Raw genomic sequence first — 20,468 nt, forward strand, 5'->3', positions numbered from 1 at the left:
GTACTACAGGCCCCTCCACTCAGGCCCAGCCTTTCTCCATCCTTCCCCTGTTCCAAGTGGGCTAGGTACACACCCACCTCTGAGTTTCTCTTAAACTATACTTTACTCTAGGCCTCTGCCTCTCCGTGCTGCTATCACTGGCCAGAGAGTCCTGACAAGTTCTTCCCTGGTTAGAGCCACCCTGTGCTCCCACTGAGGTCTGCCCCTTGTCCCCTGGAGCTCGGATCCCCTTGCATCTCTGAAGACCTTCTCTTTTTCAATCCCATTGGGATTATGTGCATTTTATCACTCAATTTTAGTTTCTGAAGGCCTCTCATCCCTCTTAAGTCATTTTCTTTTTGCAAGTCTTCCTCAGTCTGGATAACAAGCCTGACAAGCCTAATTAGGCTCCTAACTGGCTGCCACAACCTCAAAGGTCACTTTTCCCAGGGAGCCTGGTCATGTGTGTTTTGCCAACAACTTCTCCTGCTTGCTAGGCAGAACAAACAAGCACAGCAGCAGCAACTTCCCCCTTGGGTTCTTCTGTTACCTTCTGAGAGGAGGAACTTGGGGTGGGGGTGGAGGGCAGCTTACAAATAGAAACTCTGCAAATACTCCAAGGACTGCCATGAAAGGGATTCGATCTACTAGGTTCAATGGGTAAACACTATAGGAAAAACATATTTCAACTCTGATAAAGAGTCGTATTCTACTGGTAGAAATGCCCAGAGCTAAAATGAGCTCCCCATCATTCTGGTTTTCAGGTAAAGGCTGGCCAAACCTCCTGAAAATCTCCTACCATCCAAGACCCCAAAAGATATTTGAAGTCTTTACAAGGCCCCACACCTCCCCGGTCCACTCCAATCCCTCTCCTGACCTCACTCCTATTGGTATCCCCATCATTCACTCTACCGAGGCCATTCAGGCCTCCGTGAGTTCCATCAACAGGCCAAGTGAGTGGCCCACTTTATATGTGCTATTGCTTCTTCCCCAAATACCTGAACCTCCTTCAGGCTTCTATGCAAATGACACTTTCTCAACAGATTCTTCCCTGACCAATCGACTACAAACCAGAACCGTGCCTGATCCATAAGGGCTTCCCTCCGTTTCTCTCCTTACCACTTAGGATATACTACATACTTTATTTTTCTTGTTTTTTGTCCCCACTAAAGTCCGTAAGAGAAAAATTTTTATCTGTTTTGTTCACCTAGAAGAATATCTAGAATTGGAAGAATGCTCAGGAAACAGTGAACGAAAAAATGAGTGAGTTTTAAGATGAACCACCAGCAAGGCAAGTTGGGAATTGAAAAGCTGTTCTTCTGAGGCTATGAGAGCAAAGTGGGGACTCAGCCTTTGGTGGGGAATACTGGGGATTTAGCTGCTGATGGCATGGGCTGGCCATCAGTTTCTGGCAGGGGATGTTGGGACTCGGTGCCAAGCCTGAGACCCCCAGGCCTCAAGTCCACATATTTAGGCCTGTGGCCAAAATAAAGTGCTCCAACCTAGTCCTGGCAGTCCTGGGGCCAAGTCCATCATCTCCTTCATCTTCCTGGCACTCCGTGTAACAGGCATTCAGTATTGCTGCTTATTGCTCATCTCTCTCTCTCCTTTCTAAACGGTTTCTCTCACATGAATAAGAAATGAATAGCAATATCTTTATTTTTTCTTATGAAATTATCCAAATACCTTTGCAGTAGGCAATCTTGCAACATTTAAAGGAGTATACTCACTTATCTTAGCAAGTGACAATGACAAAGGTAAATGGCCAGGTAACCTTTATGGAGGGCAGTTCATGAAGTAGTTATTATTCATCAAACCAGAACTTCTTACTTTCCCTTAATACTAACCAAAAACCAAACCAAATCCATTGCTGTCAAGTCAATTCCGACTCATAACAACCTTCAGGATAGAGTAGAACTGCCCCATAGGGTTTCCAAGGAGCAGCTGGTGGATTCGAACTGCTGGCCTTTTGATTAGCAGCTGAGCTCTCGACCACTGCACCACCAACCAAAAAAAACCCAAGCACACTGCTGTCGAGTCCTTTCTGACTGATAGCAACTCTACAGGACAGAGCAGAACTGCCCCATAAGGTTTCCAAGGAGTGGCTGGTAGATTCCAACTGCTGGCCTTTTGTTTAATAGCCAAATGTTAACCACTGTGACACCAAAGAAAAACAAACCCACTGCCGTCAAGTCAATTCCGACTCATAGCAACCCTATAGGACAGAGTAGGACTGCCCCATAGAGTTTCCAAGGAGTGCCTGGCGGATTCAAACTGCTGACCTTTTGGTTAGCAGCCGTAGCACTTAACCACTATGCCACCAGGGTTTCACCAGGACTCCCTTAGTAGTAAAGCCAGAGGCAAATGTAGTAAAAAAAACAAGATACTTTCCTATCATGTTTTCAGTAGGATGTAAAGTTGACACCTCACTCATCCACCACTGAAGAAAGAAGAGTTACTATTGCTTGGTGAATTTAGAATGTTTTTACCTTTTTAAACTCCAATTCACTTTCCTGCTTGACTCAAAGTCAAGGTTATAAACCTTGGCCTATGCCTTGGGCTGTGATAGAAATGCCCAGATGTGGGTTACAACCATGCTGTTGGCTCCACCCTAAGTAGTCCAAGGCTGTTTTTTCTAAGTCTGGGGTTCTGCTTCTAATGGGTGTTCTGCCTTCCCCTTTGTGCTGCTGTCTGACAGCCTCTGATGCTATCTCCATCCTTTAATGAGTGGTTTACAATTAGCAGAGGCCTGGCAAACCTGACTACAAACTTACACTCAAGAGGAGGCTCTGGGCATGTGCCTGAGGATCCTCTGCTAAGTAAAATGTGTGGGTCTGAGGCCTCCACCGTGGTTGTTTTAGACTTTTTCTGCTTACTTCCACAGCTGCTGAGTTTAAAAAAAAAACCCTGAATAAAAACTCACCAAAAAGTTGTCATTTTTAAGAAATTGAATGGAACATTATATTGCATATAGGAACCCAAAACCCACTGCTGTCGAGTCGATTCTAACTCATAGTAACCCTATGGGACACAGGAGAATTGCCCCATAGGGTTTCCAAGGAGTGGCTGGTAGATTCAAACTGCCAAGCTTTTGGTTAGCAGCCAAACACTTAACCGCTGTACCACCAGGGCTCCATACAGGAACCAGAACACTTAGCCGCTGTACCACCAGGGCTCCATATAGGAACCAGAACACCGGAAATAAATAAAGGAAGACAGTGTCGTGCAAGACAATCTAGAGATTATGCTTTCCTTGATCCTATAAGGAGTTTCTGCTTCATCCACAGGCTACAGCTTATTTTCTGAAAGGCTGACATAAAAGCCCATTATCCCTCCCTCTGACTTTTGAGACTCTTTAATTTTCAAAAAACTAGAATCCTAAAAGCACAAGACATATTATCTACATTCTAATCGCAGTCTAATGCAGGTGACACTATAACAAATTTATCTCCCTATCACAGTCTAAAAAGCTCACATCACTGAGAGAAAACACAAGCTCATAAGCAGTACTACGGCAAGAGCCTTAAAAATTTATGAACCCCAAAATAAACGTGCTCTGTCACAGGTAACAAAATCCAGTCGCAACTTAAATTACATCTCTTGGCTTTTAGCTGAGGCATTAAAAATGTCGTACAAAAATGATTAAATGCTCCGAATTGAACCATTAAGAGTAACATGCATTGCTCTACCTGCTACAATACAAACAAACTTATCATGTCAGATATAAGCCTCTAACCCACAAAATGCTTATACTCTTTCCCAAGGGACCTCCAAGCCACTTACGACAGCTACTTGGAAAATATTCTGCAACAGTGTGAAGTTAATTTCCAGTTACCCGGGAGGCAGGCCAGTAATACATTTGATGCAATTTTCAAAGGAATCATTCTATATATATTTTACAAATGTTTGATCCTGTTCCTGTCTCCTTAAAGAACTAAAAATTGATCAGATGATTGATGAGTTACTAGTAGCAAACCATGTACATAAGGTGGTCAGAAATCTGGAGGTATTTGTTTTGAGCACCCTGAATCTGCAAGTTCCATTCCTTTGATTTTCTTCACTTTTCTCAATTTTGCCTCTTCATCTAAAAAAGGTAAGTACAGTGGCATTTCAACAGGAATACAGGCAATTAGGCCCTTTAGGATTTTGATTTATTATACTCTGAAATTAGAAAATATGACTTTTTGGGAATATACTGCATTTTCAAAAAAATACTACCCTTACTTGCTAACATGCTAAAGCCAGAGGCATCAAAAACCTGACAGAAAATACGTTGAATATGTTGCCAAAATACACAAGCTGTAGTTACAGAAATTAAAATATTACCTTTTTCCAAGTGACAAAGTGTTTCTATTAAAGTCAGAACACTGACACTCCACCTAGCCTCAAAAATAAGTCATTCCCGGAGACCCCACAACCAAACCCAGGGCAAAGCTCAGGGAACCTGTTTCAGGAGGTTCCTGCCTCTCCCCAAGTGACTTGCCCATGGCTGGACCTCAGCTTTCTCTCATGCAGAATCTCTAAGGTCCTTCTCAGCTCTAAGTTTTTAGGGTTCATGTTCTCCTCATAGCAGCAGACTCTTATGTTTAAGGCACTTCAAAGCATGTTCCCCATGTGCATGCTGTATTTGATCAATTTATAAGAGACCCCCAACACGTGACTGACTACAGGGCATACAGGCCTGTATACTACACAGTATACACAACAAAGATTTCAAATCTTATTCACTAATTTCTAGTAACTCTGGAAACTTTAAGATACCAATTAAAACACTGTAAGTCTAAGACAAACACTGAAATCTCATGCAGATATTAAGTTCAATAATCTTGAGAAGTACTCAAGTATCCATACACTAAGGGGCACAGTGGGTCTTTTATCTGCTGGCCTTCTGTGTCCCAATATTTGACAGGACTCACCCGGGCCTTACAGTGAAGAAAGGGTCCCATACCTACCATGCCATTTGCCCTTATAAACAGTCCCAAATGATCCTGACCCGATCCGGGTAGAGAGCATCACTTCACTGGCTTCAATTTCCCAGTAATAGCTTGAATCTCTCTGTCCACGAGGCCTCTGAAACAAGGAAAGGTCATTAATATACTCCATGGAATGGTATAACTCTACTTAATGAGGGCATCAAAGAAAAGCTCTACCTCGTCCACTCTCATACCTTTTAAAGACAGATATATTAACCATAATTCCAATTTTTAGCTTTTGAGAAAATGCTTCTAACTCTAACATGTGCCATGTTATAGTTGTGCCCCACCTTATGACGGCAAACCGCCAAGCTGTCCAACACAGGCATGCCAAAAATGGGACTAACATTTATAACCTCCTTCATTCAGTGCATTTTAGAGTCATTTCCCAAAATAATTTAAAAGCATTCTAATTTCCGACTAGGTTTTTCTTATTGAACCCTAGCCTACAAGAGGTACTACTGGCCATACTCACAATTTTGTTTTTCTCCTGGGTCCCAGGTCCTGGCGCCCGCTCTCTCTGTGCCGGCACCGGGGTTTTGGGCTGCGGCCAGCCTGTTGGGCTCAGATTGTTGGGACTGCTGGACAGGGCTGAAGGTGAGGCTTAACAGACAAGACAAACAGAATCCGCACGTGCATAAGCCAAACGAAGATAAACAGCATAAATAGAAAATGCCCGTTACTATTTGCTACTTGACTACGGACAAGTACCTGATTCGCTGTGACTTCGAATTGCATCCTGAAACAGAAAAGGAAAGCTGGTAAACTTCTACACCAGAAAAGATTTTCTTTGGGGAAGGGAAAGATGGGGAGGTGGATTTGCAGGAACAAAGTGGATTATAAAACCTCTAAAATATGAAAGGTCTAATTACATACTCTAATCAACTTTCCTTTGATCAAATTCATCAAATCTCTAAAATTGTCTTCATCAAATATTAGGAGGATTAATAATTAATTTTTCATGTGACAGAAAACACATTCTTTTTCTCAGCAGAAAACAATGCACATAGCAAACTGAGTCCTTCAAAAAGGCTAACAAAGTTACTATCAGTTGAGATCCTTCAAAGATTAGAGATTTTGCTCTGTTAACGCTCAAAAAAAAAAAGTGGATTAGGTAGAAAGCTCACTCTTACTCCAGTAGGAGTTCAGGGTGTACCAACCAGAAGTTGGATTTGATAAAATGATGCACCATGACTACATATTTTATCCAAGTATAAAATCATGGAAAGCTGGAAGACCATAAATCTTCTAGTTCAAAATCTACATTTTATATATAAGAAAACACATGTGAATAGGTCAAGAGACTTGGCCAGGAAGAGAACTAGGAACCATCACCCACAACTCTCAGCCCAGAACTTTACACCACAAAATGCTGCCTTTTCCTTATGGTTAAGCTCTGAAAGTAGTTACGTTTTATTTATGTGAGAAGTCAAAGGCCACCCTTACAAATTTAGAAACTGTTCGGGGAACAATTTAAATCACAGGGGCCTCCACAGACCTCGAACCTACTTTTTAAATCTTCTCTTAGAGAGGAATTTATATAGACTAACACAAAACCACTTGGCCCCCATATCCTCAAAAAGGATATTTTTGTGGAGATTCCTACTCTATTTTCTTTGCATAACCACAGTAAAGATATGATAATTTTCTCACACAACTTTCCAGTAGAATGTCCCCACTCAGTGATAACTTTATAAAATAAAAAGAATCATAAACCAAGCTGCTTTACTCCCTTCGTGGGCAACCCTCCCCAAGAATCTTCACAGCTTATCCATAAAGCCTTGTTCTGGGGGGCTCTCCACCTGGCTAGGCTTCAGTCACCTGAGAAGGTGCTTAAGAAAACAGATTTCCAATTACCCACCCCTCCCCAACTAGGATTGATTATGTCTGGGGGGGGCGGGGGAAGGAAGCCTAGGGATCTATTTCTTTTAAGTGCATAATGACTGACCAGGTAGGAAAATAATGGTCAAAAATAATCAGAATTTCAAATGAATATTCAGCAGGTATAGTTTCATTATCCAACTCATCTGTTGTACAAATGGTTTAAACAAAGCAACAACATGGACTTTAAAAATGCTGGGTTGTATGTGATAAGAAATAAACATTTATTCTGTTTCTAAAACATAGGGAAGATTAAGTATAATAGTTGTGATAGTTATTTTATAATAAAAATTCAAGAATTTTCACTCTGAATGTTCCCCGTAAGTATTAGAGTGCTTACACAGGAACAGATCATATAATAGAAGAAAAGTAACTGGCATATTATTTTATTACTGTAAGGGCTAATCAAAATAATAAAATTCATACATGACCTTCTCACAATCACATGTGATATGCAAAGTGCCCTCATAAGAATCAGTTTAGGCCCCATATTTAGATACGCTCAGAAGTCCACATTTCTATTGGGTCCCTGCCACCTCTGATTAGTAGGATAAGTACCGTAAAACCTGTGAAAGCCAGCACCTGTGTGAGGCAGAAACCTTCAGGGAAGGAAAACTCAAATTATTTTCCACTAAAACGAGCAACAGAAAACTGGTAAGACTGCATCCTGTCAAAGGCAGAACACTTGTGAGACCCGTAAAAACAAGGCGGTCCTTTCGAGTTCCAGCTCTCACAGGTTTCACTGTGTATCAAGTGATTTGTGGTCCGAGTGAGATAAACTGTGCCTACGGTAACAGGTGTCCCTGAGGTTTATCAAGGAACAATTTCTGATGTAGAGACAGCACAGTTATCTCTGATAAATTTTTCATAAAGGATATTCCAGGGCATATCAACCAAACTGACGAATAGAATACTAATGATAGGAGCACCAATGAAATGAGTCTAACATTTACTCTTTGGTTGGAATTTTATTTTTTAAGTCAAATTTTTTAATGTCATTGGCCTCAAAACCTGACTTGAGAAATTTATTCCACCAGCAATAACACATACAGTACAATCTTTTACTCCCATGTTGGAAAAGCTAAATACGCTCTATTGCCAAAAAAGAAAACATGGACACCAGTCTGATAAGGACTATAAAATTTAAATTAGCAATTGTTTCGTTTTTGACAGTCTACTGTCTGACAGTCTTAGCAACCCTGTTAATTACACAAAGGCAAAGGCATGAAGAACAATACCTACTCTTCCCCTCAAACAAAATCGTCTGGACCACGCCCTGGGAGAAGCATTCAGGCTGTTATTCTAGTCCAAAGCAATGAGAAATAAAGAAGAATAAAGAACAAAGGAAGTATTTAAGTGTATTAAGTTGTCATTAAAGATGAACTAGAAAGCAAACCAAACAAATAGAACATACCAAAAAGTTGAGAAAAGAAAAAGCAGTTTGAGAACACTAGCTTTGGGCACTTCTACATCTCCCTAAATACCTACTTAGTAAAATCCTACGACTCCACCCTTTTATTTCTAAACAAAATCACTTAAAAGTCTTTCAGAGTTTGCAGTTGTCTATCGCTATCTTTTTCTTTCCCATATCAAAATGATACTATTCTTTATCTCACCCTAACTCGCTGAAATCCTATTCAAACCTGACATGGAAAAATGAATTCAAATGTTAACATTTCATCAGAAAATTTTAGTTCTCCACCTGAATGATATACCAATTGGATTACTCACCCATACTAAAGATGTTATGAATAAAAAATTCAAAAAGTTCAAGGACCTGAGAAAGTGCCACAACATTCCTGACGAGGTTTGAAACCCAAAACTCTCTGATAACAGTCAACCCCACCCACAATAACTAATTCATCACCACCCACAACAGTTTAACCCCCAGGGGCGCCCTATTACCTCTATCACCCTGCTGTCCACAGGCAGGGTGGTGCTGACCATGTGGACATTAGGCGTGGACGTCGATCTCTGCCTCTGGGACAGTGAGCCCTCTGAAGAGGGGCTGGAGGTGTTAAACGTGAAGGCATGGGGTGTGGAGTATCTGTGCTGGGAACTAGGTGAGGAGAAAGAAAATCCCATGAGTGGCGCTCAGCCTCCCCAGTGATAGTCTCTCTCTACTACCTACTTCTTAAGATACCCAGGGTAAACTCTACCCATACCAGAATTTTTGACAGCTTTCCATTCTTTCAACACACACCATTTAAAAATTCTCTTGTTTAAGTGCCTTGTATGCAAATTTTTGGAAAGGGAACAGTACATGTGCTTTGAATTCATGTGAAAAGTAGCGTAATACATTGTAAGTTCTTCTTCTTTTCAATAAATCAACTCTACAGAATACTCCAAATTTTTACAGCACCTCTGGAAAACAAGGGATTAGCGTTTGCAAACTACACCACCACTTGCTAATAAGCCATGTGGAACCTGCCCGGCTTAATTTAGAGACGAAATTAGAGAACTTTAAGGAAGAAATTTAACAGATGGTTTAGACCTGCTGAGCATGTCTGCAAAAAGTTCAGGATTTTACCCCTGCTCTCTGTACAAACCAGCTCACCAAGTAAATTAATATGAATTCCATTTTTAGGCTGCATATCGAATTGAAAAATTAATCTGGGGCCTCTTGAAGACAACGCCACTCCCCCACCAACCAAACTGGGAACACGCACTAAAAAAACACGCACTAAGAAGTATAAAATTTTCACTATTTACCCTAAAGATTAGCTGGAGCTGTATTCAGATTAAAATAACACCATGACATGAAGTCAAGGAATACAAGGCTAGTTTTTCTAAGGGAAATGGCTCTATTGCCTTGAGACTGCCTTCCTACAGATTTCAGCGCTTACACCCTCAGAGGGTTGGTTTCTTCTCTGAAATTCCAAGGGGTTTCAAGTATATCTATTATCTTCAGAGGTAAGTTCAGCTTTTTTGTCAGGCTTATTTTTCAAATTATCAAAGAAAATAAAAATCATACACAAATACACATCCAAATATCATTTCAATACAAATTCCTTGTTCTGAGTTATGGTGCCTTTAACAATTTCTATGGTAGTTTTATAAAGGCCATCAATATGATTACACATATATTAACGTCACATATTTTGGATGGACAAAGACCTAGATTTTATTTTAGGTTCCGAATCCACGTGGAAATACAATGAACATATCACGTGAACTTAACAACATTCTGATTTTTTTTTTTATAGTTCTGTATATATATATAAAAAAAAAAAAAATGTGAAAAATATGAAGACCCCACCAAATAAAGCACCCCTAAGAGAATGAAGAAAATAATAAGCACCTGTTGTATAAGTCAGATTCATATCTGGTTACCTTCTATACTTGCTACAGAAATGCTGTAAAATTCTAAAGTCTCACAACCTAATTCCTTAAGGTATCCAGTCTAACAGTTTTAAAATGCTTATATGTGGAAACAAGACTAAAGCCCATAATATTTAGTTGGCTGCATAAGATTTTGTTAAACTTTGTGTTTGGCAGATTCCGTTTGATTCGTATTATGTATCAGAATTCTATTAATACATAATCCAAACTGTACTACATGTATTAGAGGAAAAGAGATGGCAATGAGTACAAATTCCAAAACAGCTGGGAAGAATTCTGGTTTTAAAGCTGGATAACACAGTAAAGACAAATTATGAGCAAACGCATAGGCATATTAGAAAGGATGTTTATATTGGAAATCTAATCAGATTTTTTAAGAAAGCACTCTATTAAATTCCGTAATTTTAGCACTGCCAGGCCACAATTAGTATTTCAAGATGGAGGGATTTTTTTTTTTTTCTTCAATCAGTGTATACAGTTTCGGAGCCCTTTCCACTGACGTTCAACTCACTAATTATTGAGGAAGGCAAGATCTCAAGTTCTTTAAACTGTGATGAGGTATTATAAACGGATGTGCTATTGTAACAGCAGGAGCTATTAAGAGTCAATTTCTAGAATGTGAGACTACAGGACCACAAAGAGAAAAGTTATACATTCTAGCCAGAACACCAAATCCCTATCTAGAAGTAGCAAAAAACAGAGACGGAATACAAAGGAGCTCTCAGTCTGTTGTACCAGACTTTTACCCCTATTCCCCCATAAAAGAAACGGCTATGGGTCAAAAATTACCTAACAGGCATCCGGGAAACAGACTCTCGCATCCGACGCATTGTCAAAGAAGGTAGTGCTGGGACCCCACTATCACCAACAGTGGAATTTGGGAACAATCTAAATGAAATCAGGGAAAAGACTGGTTTATATACTTGTAGTAATTTTACAGAGTGATGTAAGGTTCAGCCTGCCTTGCCTCTTACAAACTCAGAGCTACTCAAACTGAACTTTCCCAGTCACATTTCCCTCTGCCATTTAAGCTACCTAGAATAAAAGGAGAAGGAACACTGGTGGCGCAATGGTTAAGCACTCGACTGCTAGCCGAAAGGTCAGAGGTCTGAACCCACCAGCACTCTGTAGATGAAAGATGTGGCAGTCTGCTTCCATAAAGATTTACACCTCTGGAAACTCTGTGGGGCAGTTCTACTCTGTCCTATAGGGTCATCATGAGTTGAAATTCACTCGATGGCAATGGGTTTGGTTTTGATTTAGAGTAAAGGGACCACCAACCCAAATGATTGGGTTTGAATTGGGCTAGAATTTTTGTTAAAAATCCCACAGAATGTGAACAGAATTGACATGCCAACAAACATACAGACTCCAACCTGCATTTTTAGGAAATATAAGTGGTCCAATGTCCAGCTATATCAAAATCATGTTCCTTTACACTACATTAGGGCATTTTATAACCTAGATCACCTACAGCTTACCTGGAAACATTATGTCTTGGAAACACAGATAAAAAGCTAAAATATGAAGAAGTCATATTCAGCCTCAGAAGTCATAAATAAGAAAAAAGTGATATTAACATTAATTGGACACCTTCTTCCCATGAGTCAGGCATTTGTATTTGGCAATTTCACATGTTATCTCAGTTAATCTTCAGAACACTGCAAGGAGGTAATACCCCCTTCTTCAGATAAGAAAACTGAGGCTCAGAGAAGATGACAGCTAGTTAATGACAGAGCTGAGATTCTGACCCATGTCTGTTGGGCTCCAAACCCTGTGGGATTTATGCCACAAAAGCACCGTTTGCAAAAGCAACGTGTGACTAACATGAAAACAGAAAAGATGTTCTCCTCGTGGTTTAATGGTAACACTGGCTTAGTTTTCCTAGTATGCTCAAAAAAGGATAAAGATTTGACTTTGGTTTAACAGGCACATTAGACCTTTTTATTTAAATGTTACTAACAATGAAATTGGAAACCCTGGTTGCATGAAACAGTGGTTAAGTGCTACAGCTACTAACCAAGAGGTCGGCAGTTTGAATCCACCAGGTGCTCCTCAGAAACTCTATGGGGCAGCTCTACTCTGTCGTATAGGGTCGCCGTGAGTTGGAATCGATTTGATGGCAATGGGTTTAGGGTTTAACAATGAAATAGGTCCCCATCTACATGAAATATATTTTGATAACTAATTTGTTTCCTGAAGAATACAAGTTATCTTTTAAAATTTTTCCATTCAAATCATTTGAAGTCCAAACAATGTTTTCCACAGTTTGAGGTAACGAAAGTAGCACCAACTATGCTTTCTGCTTCTTCTCAATGTCAAACACCTATTCACTATATTTAACAAAATCTAGAGCACTGTATACTAGGCAACCTAGTAGATGATACTCTTAAGAGAGAAAAGACAAGTCTTTTCTCTTTCTGTGTCCCTCTGTTCTTCTCCTGACTGATTCCCAGTATGTCAATCTCTATTGGATAGATAAATAGGTCCTGCCTGCTCATTTTAGAGAGTTATAACTACCATACCACCTCGTTAGTTTCAGAACTGCCATATTTCTAAAGTAGAATGGTGTCCAGGTCACAACAATCCATTTAACAGGTCTGAAACCCACAGCTGTCAGTCAAAATACACAATAAGCACCTTTCAAAGTATTTGTACTTTTCTCTATGTTCTGTGATAAAAAAAAAATGATGCCTTACAACAGCTGTCTGATATTACTCCAGTCCACACACATAGTAGGTACTTTGGTGCTACAGTGCTCATGAAATTTGTAGCCACAAGTCTGACATCGAAATCCATTTAGCAGAAACTTCTGGCAGATGTCACAGAAGGCAAGCTTCAGGAACGTCTTCCGAGCCTAGAACAGTAAGAACACAGGTGTAAATCATGCTCAATAAATGAAAGATAACAAAAGACAAAATAATTTCCTCCTTGGCCACCAAACGAATTTCTACACAATGAAGAATCATACAACCAACATTTACAAAATTTATAACTTGAAAGGAAAGTATATCTTTAATTAAATCTCAATTGTCTTACTTAAACAATGGCATAATTAGAGCTTTAAACAACCCAACAATATATATGTTTCTCACCCCTAAGAAACTCCTATTATGCCAACCAAAGCACCCAAAGAAGGAACAGATGTGCAACTTACAAAGTTGTGTGTTGTGAGGGGAACATGATCCAGGAAATCTACTTGAAGTTCTTCTCCAATCAAAGAGGCAGCATCAGTATTCCAATCTAAACGTGCTTTTTTACTAAAACGGATTTTTAAAAATCGTAAGAAAGGGAAATATTTAAACAAGGCAAGAGAGTTCAATACCAGTAATAAGAAGAGCTACCATTTATTGCATCCTTACATACACACACAGTGCAAAGTATTCACGCTATTTTAATCCATGAAGCCATGAAGTATTATCGTCCCCATCTTAACACAACAAGCCATGAAGTGTTATCATCCCCATCTTAATGATGACACAACTGGGACTCTTAAGAAGGTAACTTACTCAAAGCCACACAGTGATTGGCAGGGCCTATGTTTGACTCCAGGGCTGCTGGAATCCAAAGCCTGTACTCAATCCAAACTTGGCTTTTTTGTTTTTGTATTTTTTTTTTTTTTTGAACAATGAAATATCATGATTTCCTGATAAATGAAATATATAATAAATTGAATTTTGTGACATTAAAATCCTAAAATCATTTTAATGGGTTATATGGCCATGATACTAAAATTTAAGTATTCACTAGCGGACTTCAATCCAAAAGATACACAAATACAAAAGAATGAGAAATGGGATGCACTTTTCTATTAATAAATTCTGGCTCAAATCTGCAGGGTCTATAAATATTAAGTTGATGGCAGAACGCAACCTGATTAAACTATTTTCAAAACTGTCTTCAAACTTACTGAGACCTCTCTCTGTGTCTAAAGTAAACAACACAGACAGATCCACTGAATTAAACATTATTGCCCAGCTCCTTCCTCATGTCTTTCCAAGTAATCTGGCCCATTTCCTGAAGGAAAATTTTTTTCAGGTCAGAAGAGAATAACACATACATGATGTTGTTGCTGTTAGGTGCCATCGAGTCGGTTCCGACTCATAGAGACCCTACGTACAACAGAATGAAACACTGCCTGGTCCTGCGCCACCCCCACAATCGTTGCTATGTTTGAGCCCATTGTTGCAGCCAGTGTCAATCCATCCCATCAAGGGTCTTCCTCTTTTTTGCTGGCGCTCTACTCTAACAAGCATGATGTCTTTCTACAGGGACTGGTTTCTCCTGATAACACGTCCAAAGTGAGTGAGAATAAATCTCACCATTCTCCCTTCAAAGGAGCATTCTGGCTATGCTCCTCCCAAGACAAATTTGTTGGTTTTTCTGGCAGTCCGTGGTATATTCACTATCTTTCATACACAGCACCAAACTCCTCCCATCACCTACAAGAAGTCTATTCCAGCTATTTTTTCCTGGTTATCCAACAGAAATACTCTATCACTTAATGTAATTCCCTTTATGACATCTGGGAAACCCCACATCACTCCAAAGTTCTATTTGAATTATTCAGGAGCAGTCTGTCCTAGAAAGAAACCAGGGTTGCTCCAACCAATGCAGCCTTGGACCACAGTAGACCAAGCCCCTTTGTCTCAGAATTTCTCTAGTCCTTAAGAAGCATTATAGATTGGCCTGGGGACCAATCTGGGACCACAACCAGCTAAAGCTGACATCTGTTTGAAAGACTCTATTTCAAAGAACTGCCTCCTAAACTGAGAGGAATAGACATATTTATGCTCACCCCTTTGAGCAGATTCATTCTGGGTTATTCTCTTAAACTGGAGAACTCCTAGAACCATCTCCAGAACCGTGAAAGATTTAAGCTGAATGTCAACAACAGAAGTGTCACTTTCCAAGAAGAGGGCTAAAAGAACCTCCTAAAAGATTTCCCCAGACTTCAGGGGAATAATAATGGATGATGGATAATTATAGACAGCTCTGCATCTTTGGGGTATTATTCCAAGCCTTTGAGGGGATACCTTTATCTTGTCATTACCATCAGAAATAAGACGAAATATGGCTCTTCCCTGAAATAGAAATTTCCAGCATTTTTAGCTCTGTCAAACAGCATTCAGTAAACACTAAGCTGCATAAAAATGAATGACCGAACACAAGATCATAAAATCTCCTGAGGACGGGATTCTTTAACTACAAAATAATGCAACACTTTCTGAATACTCACTCATTACAGCAGATACAAAGAAAAATTTCTTCTCTCAAGAAACATGCTATCTGGCATTTCTGTTTCCATCCATGGAAACACTATCAACACCTATCCTGTATTTTATTTTTCAACAGAATATCTAAGCAATAATTTCCAGTTCTTGGTATCTTATTTTTTGGAATTGTCTTTTTATAAGCAAGGGTATACAAAATACGAATATACAATAATCTACAGGAAGTTATACAATTTTTTACAAATGGAAATGGTTATTCTTTGAGGCTAGGGTATCCTTCCTAGTATGAAGTAGGTGGTGGCTGCCTTTGAGTTCTTACCCTTTGTGTTCATGGAGAAGTCGGAATACTGCACAGCACTCTGGTTGCAAGCCCCTCACTTTGAGGGCTTTCATAAGGCAGTCGTGCAAGCTCATTCCATTTCGCACATTGACCTACAAACAAAGGACCACCTTTAGGACCAAACACAGGCTGCAGTTCCTCTTGGAAAGGTGAGCCAGAGAAACAAACCAAACAGTCTGTTGAAGGGAAACATATGCATGTGCATGCACACACACGAAACAATCTGAACATCCAAATGGATGAGTTTAAATGAAGTACAGAACATCTATATTATGTCACGTTACACAGCTACTATATTGTTATAATGAATTATTATAAACACCCTAAAGGGGTATCTATATATTAAATGGAGAAAAGTACTTTGCAGACTAACTCAAAGAATATGATTATTAAAAAGGGGGAGGAGGTGTCTACACATTATATGTTTACACATGTCATATGGTTGTGGAAAGACATACACCAAGTTGTTAATATCAAGAGGTAGTGGTTGGGAAGAGATAAAATGATTAACTTTCCCATTATATATCTTTAATTTGTTTGATTTACTGAGATGTACATGCAAACATCAATACCTACTAGAAAGAATAAGCCAATCTGATCTACAAACAAACACGAATTTTTCTAATAAAAAAATTTGTATTTTAACCTATTTTCAACAAAATGGTTGACCTTCCTAACAAAAACTCCATCTTACATGCACTCCACATTAGTTAAGGTAAGCAGGAAGGGGAGGAAATAGAGCTTTTGCCCTCCTGTGAGGGACAAACACCAATGAATGTACACACCATACAGGGTAATCTGAGCAGGATATGCCCTATACCCAACCTTCGAAAGCCAGGCAGGCATCTGGAGGTCTAGTGGGAGGTGTGAGTGCCCAGGGTGCTATTTATGGCAGCTATGTAAAAATTGCCACAAAAATTTTAAGACTTTTGATTAAAACCCTATACATTTTGTTTTGGAAAACAAAACCAATAAAGTTAATAAAAAGTAAGGCTACTAGAGTCAGTCCAGACAGCAAGGAGAGCACAATGTAATAGATTTGCGGTGCCTGTGAACTACCCACAGTGGAATTCGGGCGCACACACAGCTGACAATGGCCATCCCAGACCCTTCCCAGAGGGAGGTGAGTATAATGAGGAGCAGAGGAAAGCAACATGGGGCTCCAAAGGCCCAAAGCGCTCTTTATCCTGCCAGCTCAATGCTCTTCCAAGTCAATCTTTCTGTTTGGCCCTGTTGTTGTTGGCTATTGTCGAGTCAACTCCAACTCACTGCCTGTGATGTAGAACTGTGCTCCATTGGGTTTTCACGGCTGTGATCTTTCTTAAGCATATCGCCAGGCCTGTCTTTCTTCCAAAACACCTCTGGTTGGGTTCAAACCACCAACCTTTGGTCTTAAAAAAACAGAGAAAGGTTTGTGGATCAGCCCCTTACTACCTACAAAATGGAGGACCGTATTTGAACACAAATTCAGAGATTAAAAAAAACATCTGGGAGGGGAGGGAGTAAAACTGCACCTAAGGAATTTGAAAAACATTAGTGGGGGCCAATGTAAGAAGCTTTTCATAAGGCTGTATTTTGCTATTATCAGCAACTAATAGGAAACATCTGCCCAATAATCAATCTTTGTGAAATAAAATTAAAAATAGATATTTTACTTTGATTTCAAGGGGCTTCTCTTACCATGAGGCTTAAGGAAAAAAAAAAAAAAAGCCTGACCCAAAACTCCTAATCTTGCCTGCAACTTTGTTAACTTATTTTTTGCCCAAAACTGCTAAACTACTTTGCAACACTGCTAACTTTTTTTTATTCCAGCTCAAAGAGGTCCAGCTTGACACAATGATTAAGTCTCTGCAACCCCCCTTTGTGACAAAGACATTTGTTAACTGTAAAGTAGCTCAGAGTTATCTAATGCAAAGAATGTAACTTTAAGTAATTTCCCTTGCCCCCTGAGAGATAATCCTTGGAACTGGAATTCCCTGAATAACTGAAGTAACTTTTATTATTTTAAAACCTCCATGCTATAGATTTCTGCAAATGAAGTCCCCCAACCCCCACCCCCTGACCACCTAGTAACCTGGTGCCAGCTGATCTCAGTAAGTGGTGGCAGCATGGTTCAAAAAGCCAAATGGTTGGTTTCCTACTCTACTCACTCCTCTTCTCTTTAAAATCTACATTGTATGTAACTAGCCTACATTGGGAAACCTGGTAGTGTAGTGGTTAAGTGCTACAGATGCTAACCAAAAGGTCTGCAGTTCTAATCTGCCAGGTGCTCCTTGGAAACTCTACAGCACAGTTCTACTCTGTCCTATAGGGTCGCTACAACTCGACGGCAGTGGTTTTGGGTTTTTTTTTTTTGTTTAGCCTACATTGAGACTTTTTTTTTTTTTTTTTGAAACAAAATGGTCTCCCTCTGAATGGACTGACATCAACTGGTTATATGCATATACAGTAACTGCTCGAATAAACCCTGTTTTAATTTCTTTGTGTTTTGATTTTTTTTTTTTTTTTAATACTTTGAAGCATAAAGATGGGCTCCACATTAAGGGACCACAATATACAAAAATTTGAACTTGCAGAACAAACAAATTCAGAAGATGATAGGAGTAGAGGAACATTCTCCTGAAAAACCACCTGGGAGAAAAAGAGAGGTTTTTTCTATAACATCTCCTTCAGAAATTCTCATAGTCACCCTAGGTTACTAATGGTTTGTCCTCTCCTTCAGAAGACTGTGAAAAAACAGGAGGGGCCCAAATGATTCTTCTTATAGATAAAAAGGTTTATCACAGGAAATCTCTGAAAGGAACTGCGGAGCAAGGGCAGAGGTGACCTGATATTTTGACCTAAATAAATGTATTACCTATTAAAAAATAAATTAAATTAAAATAAATAAATTTAAAAGTTTCTTGTACATAATGAAATATTTCAGATAAAATGATTTCTGGGATTTATGCCAATTGGAAAAGAGTAGATGGCAATACAGATTAAACAAGACTGCCACGATTAGCTAATTGTTGAAACTAGGTGGTGGGTACATTAGATTCATTATTCTAATCTCTCTGCTTTTGCAATGATTTAAAATTCTGCATAATAAGCTTATTTTACAGGTTTTTTTTTTAAGTGGTGATACCCTTAGAGCGCTCACTAACTTCCAGCTTTTCAAAAACAAAACTAAGCAAAGTGTGATACACTTACACTGATCTGAACTATGAAGACAACAAGAATGAGAAAAACGAAAAGTCATAAAACACACACTAACAGAATCATGACCTGCATCAGAACTGTGCAGCAGGGCTTTGAAAGCTGTAACGTGGTATCTACGTTATATCACCCACCTTCATTGTAAGTTCCAGACTTGAGGAGCTGGATAGCTCTTTAGATATCCTCTAATTGAGTGGTTCTTAAATGTGGCTGGCATTGGAATCATCCAAGAAGTTTGTGAAAATATGGATTCCTAGCTGCCCCACTCCAACACACCCAGGGATTCTGATTCAGCTGATCTTGAATGAAGGTCAGGAATCTGTATTTTAACCTGCTTTGCCAAGTGACTGTAACGACTGATAGTGGTTCTCAGCTCTTGTCCACTCACTCATCCAGTAATAACAATTATAATAAATTAGCCAAAGCACAGATGTTTAGAAAACAAAATGACAAAAGCATTGAAAAATAAAACAAGGCATGACTAATTACTACTTCTAAAATTATTTAAATCAGATACACATTCTCTTTACTTCTCCACAACCTCACAAGGATACATGATGAAAAATCAGTTAAAATTAAATAATTTCTGGAGCCTGGTACATGATTATGAAAGCCATTCTGGGTTCTAGAAGTGAAGAGGCCTAGGGATGAGTAGACACAGTCGGTTGACAAATGGTACTGGCCTGGCAAGTGATTCCTTCCTGTTTCATTCTTCCCCTGAAGCTGGGTGCCTGTTTCTTCTAGAGATAGATGGTCCATCTTTAGCCAAAAAAAACAGGAGAAACTAACTCTGTCTGCTAGAGCCTTCTCATAAATTGGGGCAGAAGTCAAGCTCCAAAATCACTGGTACCAGTTGTAGCAAAAACTCCTCAAAATAATTTTACTTATGAATCGGCCACTACACTAAGCCACAAGCCTTATTTTATAAGGTCAGGAAAAAAGAGGCGCAAAATATCACGCAACTTGTTTAGATGAAATAGTTAATAGGCAAAGCAGGGATTTAAATTCAGGTCAGGTTGTCTTAAAAGTCCATAAACTTAATCACTATGCCAAACCAAGTTTCCCAACCTTCCAGGAAAAAGAAGAGTAGATGGGGATGGGGAAGATTTTTTTTTTTTTTTTGACAGAGTAAAAAACAACCCTTCCCTAACCTTAGCAACAGCCATCATGATAGCCACAGTAACACCCTGAAGAAACACCAGATGGTCTTCAGCTTCCCATCACATTCCGACTTCCTACCTGGGCTTCCAATTTAAGTTAAAAACAAAATTGAGAAAACAGTAGGTAAAATGCACTTTGTAAACTACAGACCACTATTCAAATATAGAGGATTACTACTAATTATTTTGTCAGCCACAAAACTTTCATTTTTAGGAAGAAGAACAAAAAGAAATTTGTTATTGTTAGTTGCCGTCAAGTCGATTCCAACTCATGGCAACCCCATGTGTGCAGAGTAGAGCTGCTCCATAGGGTTTTCAAGGCTGACCTTTTGGAAGCACATCACCAGGCCTGTCTTCTGAG

At 39.3% G+C, this 20,468-nt stretch overlaps 1 protein-coding gene across 8 annotated transcripts in view; it reads right to left on the reverse strand.

The window, feature by feature from the left end:
- The window catches only part of RAF1 (Raf-1 proto-oncogene, serine/threonine kinase), a 98,944-nt gene that overhangs the window by 9,875 nt on the left and 68,601 nt on the right, over positions 1-20,468 (reverse strand). For 5 of the 8 annotated variants that reach the window (XM_049863372.1, XM_049863369.1, XM_049863371.1 and 2 more), the window contains 8 exons: positions 15,729-15,841; positions 13,333-13,435; positions 12,875-13,032; positions 10,965-11,063; positions 8,739-8,892; positions 5,664-5,691; positions 5,428-5,555; positions 4,932-5,049 (listed from right to left, as the gene is read on the reverse strand). In XM_049863372.1, the coding sequence (XP_049719329.1) occupies positions 4,932-5,049; positions 5,428-5,555; positions 5,664-5,691; positions 8,739-8,892; positions 10,965-11,063; positions 12,875-13,032; positions 13,333-13,435; positions 15,729-15,841 (901 nt within the window). The remainder of the gene's footprint in view (positions 1-4,931; positions 5,050-5,427; positions 5,556-5,663; positions 5,692-8,738; positions 8,893-10,964; positions 11,064-12,874; positions 13,033-13,332; positions 13,436-15,728; positions 15,842-20,468) is intronic. The other 3 variants (XM_049863373.1, XM_049863375.1, XM_049863376.1) reach the window with 3 other exon arrangements.

The sequence above is a fragment of the Elephas maximus genome, chromosome 20 (assembly GCF_024166365.1).
Source record: "Elephas maximus indicus isolate mEleMax1 chromosome 20, mEleMax1 primary haplotype, whole genome shotgun sequence".
NCBI lineage: Eukaryota > Metazoa > Chordata > Mammalia > Proboscidea > Elephantidae > Elephas > Elephas maximus.